The sequence below is a fragment of the Mercenaria mercenaria genome, chromosome 7, assembly GCF_021730395.1.
Source record: "Mercenaria mercenaria strain notata chromosome 7, MADL_Memer_1, whole genome shotgun sequence".
Classification (NCBI taxonomy): Eukaryota; Metazoa; Mollusca; class Bivalvia; order Venerida; family Veneridae; genus Mercenaria; species Mercenaria mercenaria.
The window spans coordinates 67,416,147-67,427,163 of NC_069367.1; the positions used below are offsets into that span (position 1 = coordinate 67,416,147).

The 11,017-nt window shown below is 37.6% G+C and overlaps 1 protein-coding gene across 1 annotated transcript; it reads left to right on the top strand.

Moving 5' to 3' along the window:
* The first annotated feature begins 7,163 nt into the window (after positions 1-7,163).
* On the top strand, positions 7,164-8,600 carry LOC123560721 (uncharacterized). The gene has a single exon (XM_045352885.2). The coding sequence runs from the start codon at positions 7,164-7,166 to the stop codon at positions 8,598-8,600; it is 1,437 nt and encodes a 478-aa protein (XP_045208820.2).
* Positions 8,601-11,017: the final 2,417 nt, after the last annotated feature.

Here is an 11,017-nt window from a genome sequence, read left to right on the forward strand (position 1 = left end):
TTAAGAGGGGGTATCCGTAAATGACTTGACGAAGTGGTTTGATTTTTTGACAGTTTTTAAGTCAGGAAAAAAATTTTTTTTTTTGCGTGAGACAAAAAAAAATAGGTAAAAAAGGGGGTGGTATATATCATTACACTCCAATCATTAAAAATATATTCGTAAGGGGATAAATACATTACCCAAATAAATATGAAAACATCCACCTTTGGGTTTTGGGTGATTTCATCTTTAAGAAAGATATAGCCATTAGTGGAAAGTTCAAAAAATTTTAATACCCTAAGTGAGAATACAATAATACCCTCGGAGAAGATACAAACATACCCTCATGGACAGTACCAACAACCAAACAGGGGGAATATACCAAACATACCATAGTGAAAATATACCAACCCTACCCTCAATGAAACTATACCAAAAAAAAATGAAAAAGTGGAAATCCCAGGTCGCCCAAACAACAAAAAAGAAAAGTGAGGCTCGGTTTGTTGAGCTTTTTCATGGACGGGAGTTAAAAAAATGCTAGGTCCCGCCCTCTGCCGGGTTTGAGCGAATTTAAAACATTAAAAGACAAAAACATTTAGAGACATCCGCAGATGTGTTCATACGGCGGTTTCCTGGAACCTTCGATGCTACACTAGGTGTAATTCATGAAAAGCGGGTAGGTCCCCAGTTAAATAATGGGTTTGCCCCAAAAGAAAACAAGAAGAACTAAACAAACTGGAATTTAGAAAGGGGTGGGTATGGAGCCCGCATATCCCCGGAAATGCCCAAAAAAAAATTAAAAAAGCAGGCACATACCCAAGGGGGGATTAAAACATACCCCAAAACATGAAAACGGTTTCTGGAAACACCCCGGCGAAATGTTATGCTGAGAAATAAAAAGTACCGTAAAACACACGCATAAAAATCTGAACGTTGTTGAAAATCAAATTAACAGCCCTGTTTTAATGTCGGGGAGCTTTTTTTCGACGGGACAAACAACGTGCTGTGATAAAAAAATGAAAAAAGTGGGAAACTCCACAGGCGCTCAAAACAACAAAAGAAAATGTTTATGCGGTTTTCGGCCCGTTATGGACGGTAGTTAAAAAGCTGCTTCCGTCCACGCCTCTCCCCCGGGTTTAGCAGAATAACATTTTAAATGCTAAAAGTCAAAAAAAAAAAAAAAAAATTTGAGAATCTGCAGATGTGTTTACGGGGGTCACATGGAAAACCCTTTAATGTACACTAGGTGTAAATTCCTGAAAAAACGGCGTATGGTCCCCAGTTAAAATAAAGGGTTTTCCCCCAAAGAGGGGAAAACAATGGAGAATTTTTAACAAACTGGGAAATTTTGAAAGGGGGATTTTAGGTTTGGGTGCATATCACAGGAACTGCCAAAAAAAAAATTAAAAAACAGGCACCATATCCAAAAGGGGGATTAAAACAATACCAAAGTATGAGCCAAAAAGTGAGACATACCAAAAAATGGTCCCAGACAATATTTAACATATACCAAACATAGCATCAGTGACAAGTACCATCATTGCCCATCGTCAGAAGATAAAAAATAGTGTTTATGGGCATATACCAAGCATAGCCATCTGTGCACAGGAATGTGTAATCAGTCAGACACCTACCAAACTTTGTGTAAAATGCGAAATATACCAAAAAAATAGCCATCAGTGAATGGTACCAAACCAGAAATTTGTTAGTACTTACCCCAGCAATCGTAAGAATATTTCCCAAACGCAGCCACCGTTAGCATAGTTAATGAGGAAAATACCAAAAATAACCATCTATAGACACTCTAAACACAACCTCAGTTTGGGGTGGTACCAAAGGGCCATAAAGAACATTACCGAATTGGCGATCAATTTTTCAGTACCAAACATGTCATCAGTCGCAGTACGAAGTAAACCCTCTGTCAGAAGATACCAAACATGAATCAGTGAAACAGATACCAACTGCATTTAGGGGGTACAATATAGCCATCAGTAAAAAAGAATCAAAATGCTATCAGTGGGTTTAGATACCAAACAAAAACCTTGTGAGACAATACCATCATGCCATCAGTGACACAGATATCAAACATAGCCTTTGTTGGAAGATACCCAAAAATAGCCACTGTGAGACAGATACCAATCATAGCCCTCAGTGAGTCAATACAGGCATACCATATATGAGTCAGATATAAACAACATCTTTTAGACAGAAACCCAAAATAGCCATCTGTGAAAAAGATATCAAAAACTCATAACAGATATAAAATGCCCTTATGAGCAATACCAAAATAGCCATTATGAGAAATACCCAACATAGCAATCTTGAGCGTACCCCAACTTGCCATTATGAGACAGATATCAAAAAATAGCCTCTATGGACAGTCCAACATAGCGACTATGAAACGATTTTAAAAAAAACAGCCAACTATGAGACAGATACAATCATGCCCCAGTGAAACAGATAAACAAGCCTTATGAGACGATACCCAAAAATAGCGACTATGAGACAGATACCAAGCTAGCCGACTATGAGACAGATACCAAACATGCCATCATGAGACGTACCCGCAAGCCCAAAAGTGAGTCGTGAGAGTTATTGTCTAATTATTTCAAAAACCTCACCTACAGACCTTTTTTAGTTATTGAAGTTTCTTCTGCAAGTTTTTCAGCAAAACAATGATTTGCCTACCCAAAAACATAATGAAGTATAACTTTTGGCTTTGGTGGTGTTTGGTCCCCGGTGTATGGTAGGAAAAGTTAGGTGGGTTATACGGTTAGGGTTTTGGCTATTTTTTTGAAAAAAAAAAAATATGAGGGCTAATGGTCACACATTCAAAAATTACTTACAATCAGTTTTTCTTAAAAATACAACAAGGCAAATATTCAATTTAAAAAGTACTTTTTTGCGGTTACGATGCCCAATCGCTTTGCATAAAATGTCCCCGAAAAAAACGTTTTCGTTTCTTTAGGCGTTGTAAAAAAAACAAACGGTGGCATAGGCCCGTAATGTTTTTTTGACGACTTCTCTCTGAACCTGTCCGTTTTCCCATTATCGACAAAAAACAGTAGAAAAAGTTGCATTTGCCAAATCCAATATACCCCTTATTCCTGGCGACAAAGGTTTTTAGTTCATCTTCCCCCAGTTGTATGTATAATAGTCTATCACAATATCAAGAATCTAGGGATCATATTTTGAAAAGCTGTCTCGAATCACAAAAAGGGGTTTGACAAGTCCGTTTAATGAACAGACATGTTTATTTCGATGTCGTCGTTGAAAGAAATCCAACAGTTTTTCTTCAAATAACTCTGGTGAATCGCTGAGAACAAAGTATGCTTGTCTGTTGTAATTTTATTTTCGTCATTTGTTTTTTAATCATATCCCGATTTTGGATCTTGTCTCAGGTTTCAATGCTAAAAATGTTTACTTTATCTCCCCAAATTTTTGAGAAGAAATTTTTTACGACGTTTTTGAGTGAGAAAAATGAAGCTCAAATGCCGATTTCCCCGATACTTACCGAAAAAAAAACTTTTTAAACTTCTGCTTTTGATGGTCAGTACAAAGTGGGTGGTTTAAAAGGACTTTGTTTGGGAAACTTTTTAGCTAGAAAGAGTGGGGGAGATGAGACTTGTGTCTTCTGTATGCTCTGCTGTGAATTAGTCTAAGAAATTTTAACGACTTTTTTGGTTTTTTTATTTTTTTAGGGATAGTGTTACTGGAAAATTCATTATTTTTTATGTTTATTACTCAGTTTTAAAAAAAAATTTAAAAGTAATTTGTAATTCAACCAAAACATGTTTCATCTCGTAAACTCTTTGTCATAATATATCATTCCTTTTTTGGGTTTTTAAAAATGTAGCGCCATCTTTTCCTGTTCGCGCTTTTGTGCTTTTCTACCTGTTTTTTTTTGCTTTTAAAAAACCTCTTTGAATGGCTTGCTTCTTTTTTTGTCTGTTTTCCCTGTTGTTATTCCCAAATTTAGAATTATGTCATATGTATTCAAAGCCCATTTGATTTGCGTCGGTCCCGCACAATTGGAAATTTCCCTTTGTCTCTTTTTTGCTCTTTTTAAAACCAGGTTCTTCACCAGTTTTTGGGAAAAGGGCCCGTTGTTCTCTTGATTTTGGGTTTGAAAAGCAAGGAAATTTGCCTTGTGTCGATACTACAGGTTTTTTTCCATATCTATGTTTAAAGTCATGTTTAATTTTGTATATGATCCCAGTTTCTGGCAATTGGTAGGTTTGGTTGAAGCTAGCAAAGTATACTTTAGGTGGTCAAAAATTTTTTTACTTTATTCCGTATTTTGTACTGAAAAGTCTTCCGCCCTTTTGTAAAATCAAAGGGAAAAGATAGTTGTATGTTCCCCCTTTGATTTGATATTCCCTTTGCCATTGGGTTTTTATTGAGCTAGTAGGTCATCGTTACCGTTTCCCAAATTGGATTGCACCCTGGGATGCCATAGGTATTTCCTAAAAAAAGTTTTTCCTACATTTCCCGTTTTTTTCCCCTAACCAAGTAAAAATTTTCTTTATTTTTTTTTGCTATGAGTTTTAAAGCGTTTTTTCCCCTGGGTTTAAAATTTCTTTCAAAATCCAAAAACCATTTTTTCAATATGTTTTTGTCTGAAGTTTTGAGTGTTCTCGAACACTCGTTTCTAATATTAAATGCAAATGGTAGTCAGTGGGATTAGTGATTTGGTTTTTCTTGTTAGCAAGTGTACGCTTTGATTTCAATGAGGATAGCCGTATCCACATTTGGGGTAGATGGTTTTTTTCATTTCTTGGAGACATACTATCACATCTTTGATTTTTTCACACGTTCAATTATCCCGAAACCCCATTTTCTTATCACTTTTTTTTAAAAGTTTTGAAGTTCATCTTCTTTTTGTTTGATGTATGCATGAGGGCCCCATTTCATCGCACTTTTCCAAATCGTTACAGAGACAAATCGTTCCCGTTTTTGTGTATATTTCTGAGTCCCTTTCTCAAAAACTTTATTCTTCAACCTTGGGTTTTTTTTAGCAAAATGAAGTGTACACCTTTTCCCTTTTCCCTATTTTCCTTGAGTTTTTTTCTTTTGGTTTTTGCGACAAATGTTTCTTTGTTTATGTGTTCACCCCAATTTTAAATTTTATCACTTTACGTCTCACACTTTTCTCGGTTATTGTCAGTCTTTCTGTTGAAGTTTAGTGTTTTACGGGGGTTCTAATTTACGATTTCTTTTGTATGTACCCAAAAAATAACTTTTTTTAAACCATTGCTTTTGTTTTGGGCAAAACAAAGTAGGGGGTTTAAGCCCCCCAAAAAACCCTTTGATTTGGGCGAACAATTTTTGTAGGGGAGGGGGGGTATGCATTTTAGTGTCATCTGATCAGAAATCGGTCGGTGCAGCCCCGAATTTTCTTAGCTCGATAGGAATGAGCGATCAACAGGTAGTGGAGAATTATCCGTAAAGGGAAGGGATAGCCAAAAAGGGCCCTCATCTAAAAGAAAAAAGTTTACAAAAATTGTGCGTGCATCAAATAGAAGAGGGACGGGATCCATCGAGTTCAAAAAAAATGGTCTACGATATTCAAACTAATCTGTACGAAGACGAAATCAAAGAAGCCAAAAAAAAGACCGGACAATTAGACGTTACTACAGCAAGATTCTTTTTCAGATAGGTTGTTGGCGAAAAGGTGAGTGTAGACTTTGAGCTTGATACTAGTATTTTCCTTAACGGTAAACAAACATCAAAAGGGAAAAACATTTGATTTGAAATTGCGAAATGGTGAGGGCAAAAGAAAGAAAGTTAACTGACACATGTTTTTTCTTTCTGTTTCAGTAAAATGGAAGAATCGACAGTGCATCGATAGATACGTGTGATAATGATGCGATCACCCGATATCATTAGTCCAACTTTGACGCCCAAGCCCACATTAGTTTAAATCGGAAAAGTCCTGTGAAAGGGGAAACAGAGGATTCACAAGCGCAAACCGTACGCTAACCCTTTGAAAAGGTTACAAAGCAAGCACACCAGCAGTCTTTGACCGAAAAGGCTTTGGGGGAAAAAAGGGAAAATGAGCTACTGTTAGTCATCAGAGAGAACTGTCCCAAGCCCGCAAAAGGCAAGGGCGAAGTGTGTGCTCATAGTTTTCCGCCAGAAAGACATAAATGGTGCCTTTCGGTCACACATTTTTCGAATATTGGTCGATGATAAAAAAATGGCAATGCTGTTCGCAAAGCCAAAATAAGATCGAGCGTAAAGTGAAAAAAGATTTTTACTTTTGCTTTGTTCTGGAAAGATGTGATGCATTGAAAAAAAATGTTTAGAAAGTGCGTGTCTTTGATATAGTATGTAAAAAATAGCAAACCCACTTGGTTTGAAGATTTGAAAAATTCCCAAACGAGATCGGGGGTATCATGTTTCGTCGTGACAAAGACGCTGTACGAAACCTTTTTTTTTAACTTTTTTTATTAAGATACGTTAGCCTTGGAAAAATTTGGCTATGTCGACTCATACGGAGAAAACTTTTCATAAATTATGGGCATGGGTGTGTTTAAAATTTTTGTCGTGGTGGAAAAAAAGCCAGTTTGCTAATCCCTAAAAGTTTTCAATTTCAAAGCAAAATAGATGGTCTAAATAGGCATAAGGGTTTCAGCAGTAAAAATATCGTGTCCAATTTTCAAGTTTTGGGTGACATTTCGTTTTTCAACCCTAAGCTAACGGCATGGCCGAGGTACGGCCGCGTATTGTTCAGCATCGCAATTTCACCTTTAGAAAAAAAATAAGTACCAAATTTCCCCGATCTGCATTTTTTCCGGATTGCACTGGTTGTCTCGAGACCAAACGTATTTGAAATCCAAAGTGGGATGTATAGAATTCTAGATGTTTGAAATTTTTTTTACTAACAGACCGAGGAGAAAATTCCCAAGCGTCATGTTGATTGTTTTCCTACCGATCGATATTTGAAGAACAATTAGCATCAGGATTATGACAAAATGCTTAAAATCCTGTGGGACAGGACAAATGCCAGATTAAACAAATGCTTTCAGCTATTAACACATTCGACCCGCATGACGACTTTTCTAGTTTCTGTTGAAACAGGCATTGGTAAACTTTTGATGAAAAAAAAGTATTAAAGGGAAATATTATTTTTCTTAGTCCCAATAAAGCCGGTTGCACTTCGGTTCAAACCTCACTTCAAAATGAAGAGAAAACGAGAACAGATGACTTTGTGGAAAGCTGCGTTTGTCAACGGGCAGGAAACGTTCAAGTCCTGGATTGACAAGGCACGAATGCTGGAATTGAACTGTGACGTCTCTTCTGCAAGCTCGACACATTACTCTGATCTGAACTTGAAGACAAAGTGTGCCAAGACAGACGACAAATTTATGTGTAATTATTCTGTCTGCATACGACCGACTTCTAAGCAGAAGCGAACGTTGAACCAGATGCTCAAGGTGAGCAACTATGCTTACAATTGGTGCAATTACCTAGTTAAGGAGAAAGACTTCAAACCGAAGCAGTTCGACTTGCAAAGAATTGTCGCTAAAACGAATTCAACAGACGTTCCGGCCGAATACAGGCTTCCAGGAGACGACTGGTTTTTCGACAACAAGATGTCCTCTATCAAGACAACGGCCTGTAAGAACTTTTGCACCATGTACAAGTCTACTCAAACCAACCAGAAGAAAACAAAGGTCGATCTCAGAAACAAAGACATTGTTCAGTTACGCGAAGGATCGTTTGAAGTTCAAAGCAAGTACGTGAGATTGCTAACGGAAAAAGACATACCAGGCGAACGAATTCGGCAATCGAGAATTGCTTTGATGCCAGACAGTTTTTCGAAATCAAAGAAGGACTGGAAAGAAAGGTTTCTCAGGCTTTCGAAAAATGTATCTAAGATACCACCTTTGAGTCACGACATGAAGGTATGCAAACGTCCGAATGGGAAATTCATACTGCAGATTTCGTGCGATCCAATATGTACTCGACAGATACAAGTGCAAACTTCAGATTCGATATGTTCAATCGATCCGGGAGGCAGGACGTTTGCGACATGCTATGATCCTAGCAATATAAAGACATTTCAAATCGGACCTGAGGCAGACAAAAAGGAAATCATTCACGAATTTCACAACAAGATCGATTATGTTCACCGTCTCTTGTCGCATGCTCAGGAGAAAAAGCAGACGCAAGCGGTGCAAGACAGAATTGGACAACTGAAGAAGCTGCACCTCAAACTGAAAACGTACGTCGACGACGTGCACTTGAAATTGTGCTCGTACCTGGTCAAGAACTACAAACTGGTCGTTCTCGGCAAGATATCGGTTTCGTCCATCGTGAGAAAAGACAGGCCGAACCATCTTGCCAAAAGCGCTAACAGGGACTTGCTCTGTTGGCAGCACTACAGATTCAGACAGAGATTGTTACACAGAGTCCGTGGCACGGACTGCGAAGTGATCATACAAGACGAACGTTACACTTCAAAGACCTGTGGTAATTGCGGTGTGAAGAACAACAAACTGGGTGGAAAGGAAACGTTTATTTGTGAAAGTTGCAATTACAAAACTCATCGAGACGTCAATGGAGCGAGAAACATTCTGTGCAAATACTTGGGACTTTTTCCATTTGCAGCATAACGAAAGAAATTGACAATTAATTGTTCGGGTTCGATTCTATCCCCAGGGCTCGAAGGCATTTTTGTCACAGATTTTGCCAATGCAAGATCTGGGGCAAGAATGTCTCCGGGTCAAAAGAGTCAAGCTGGAAAGATTGCGGGGACAGGTGCTCAAACGCCTTTCCATTTCCGGTATATATAAAAACACAATGCTTTGACATTTCTCATGTATCATTGTTTTGAATTACAGTTTCTCCCGTATTGGACAATATCATACAAAGCCAGTGATGCCATCATAAATTAGCTTTCCTACTAATACTTAAAAACCTCGAATGTGGACAGTGTTGGCAAATTTGTCCAGGTATACACTAATGCAATGTTTTAAAATTCCTTATACTATCATCACACTGTCATAGGAGAAGTTTCTCCCTACATTGGACGCTGAAGTAGAATGACTTTGCTATCAGACAAGTAGTAAAAAAATGTTCAACAATATGTAATGCATTACTAATACAAGAGAAAATTCCAACATAATCTTGTTTTCCTTCTGATCGAAATTTGGAAAAAGTTAGCAACAGGATAGTAAGGAAATGATAACTATCCTGTGACGCATCAGGACAAAATTCCAACATGTAGTACAGTATGAGATCGGTATCATGGATAGACATTCGATGCTTTTCCCCGTACATCTAACTGCGGCGTCCGGACAGTTAGGCAACCAAAGAGTGTATTCGCACATCTCATTAGAGGAACGTCGTGCTTCCCTTTGGCGGGGCAAGAGCATTTAATCCCTGTCCATGAATCCTCGCAGCGTCGGGTTAAGCAATTCCCTATACCGGCTTCGCTGCCTCGCCAAATATAGAGTCGGGTCGTTACAACCAGCATTAACACTTAACCCATGCCGATCAGAAATCCAAATAAGGGAGGAAAAAATGCTCAACATCAGGTAAGGACTATGATACAATTATACCATCATGTAGGATTACGGTTGGATGTAGGATAAAATTCCAACATCATACTATTGCATCGAAAAGCATTTCAAATCTCTGATATAGCCTTAGGGTCAGGTTTTGACATTCCGATAGCTTGATACTAGTCTTGTAATGATTTTGCATTACAGCTTACTTGATAGTTTGATAAGAGACATCTCTAGGATTTTGTAATGGTCTTACATAATGTTCAAGTTATCGCATTGAGACTATACTTTGTAAGTGCTATATATTTTCAATACCAAGAGTACCAGAGATTTGACTGCAATTTCGATGCAGCAGCCTGGGGTTGGATATATGAAGGGCACAGTGACAAAGATAAAATGAGACGTTCAAGAAAAAATGATCAGTCAGAAATCAAGAATTTTGTTGTTCAAAGTGTTGAAATTTTGAAGGACCATCTATCTCAGAAGTATTGTTAAATAGTATAACACGTCTCATTTCATCTTTGCCAACGACCCTTACTTGATCTAATTATATGTATCTCCGAGATGTGATAGACCACACTTGCCTACCAAGTACACTTAATACACAAAGGCACTACCAGCATGAGTGAACATGTTTACTCACACTGGTGAATGCCAGTGTCTCTTAACATTTCATTGGGATAGCATACTTAGCATACAAGCTGGCAAAGTATTAATTGCGGACAGACAGGACAGGCTATTGGACTCATAATACAGACAACAACATTAAACCTTCATCTCGGAGACCTTTACCATTACTTTTTATATTGAAAGATAACAAACACAATAAGCAAAAGTGTGCCTCTTTTACGGGCATAGCCACTTGCACGGACAAAGTTCATCATACAAAACAATTTTTCATGGAAAAAAATATATATAACCAAGTGTTTCAGAACAAGATTTTTGCATGCATTTATTACGCTAGCGAACTGACTTTCTTGTCCTAAAAGAAATATTTTTTACATCTATGCAATAGAAAACTACGAGGGTCGAAACTTGCAACTTTGCAAATGGCGCATTACTGTTATGTTGACAATACGGTATGTCACTTCTGAGCTAAAAATCACATATTTCCACAGTTGTGTAAATTATGCCAAATTAACATCGAAACAAGAAAGGGTTTAGCTTTCGAATGAGACCATCATCATGAATTTTCATTGAGAAATGAATAAGATATTTACGTTTCAAAATCACTCATTTTCGCGAGCATTTCACATGAATTTCAACAATTTTTCAGAGTAAAAAAAATACATAACCAAGTGTTTCAGAACAAGATTTTTGCATGCATTCATTACGCTTGCAAACAGGCTTTCTTGTCCTAAAAGAGATATTTTTTACATTCATGCGTTAACAAAATATGAGCTCCCAAAATTTGACAGAAATTGCATCATTCTGCACACATACCGTTGCGCGAAAAAAGTCAAAATGAAGTGTTTATTTCCACTACAAACTTATCAAAGCAAGATAATGTCATTCACTGACAT

Excerpts from the sequence above, each read along its gene's own strand:
- LOC123560721 (XM_045352885.2), top strand. The coding sequence starts at position 7,164 with ATGAAGAGAAAACGAGAACAGATGACTTTGTGGAAAGCTGCGTTTGTC.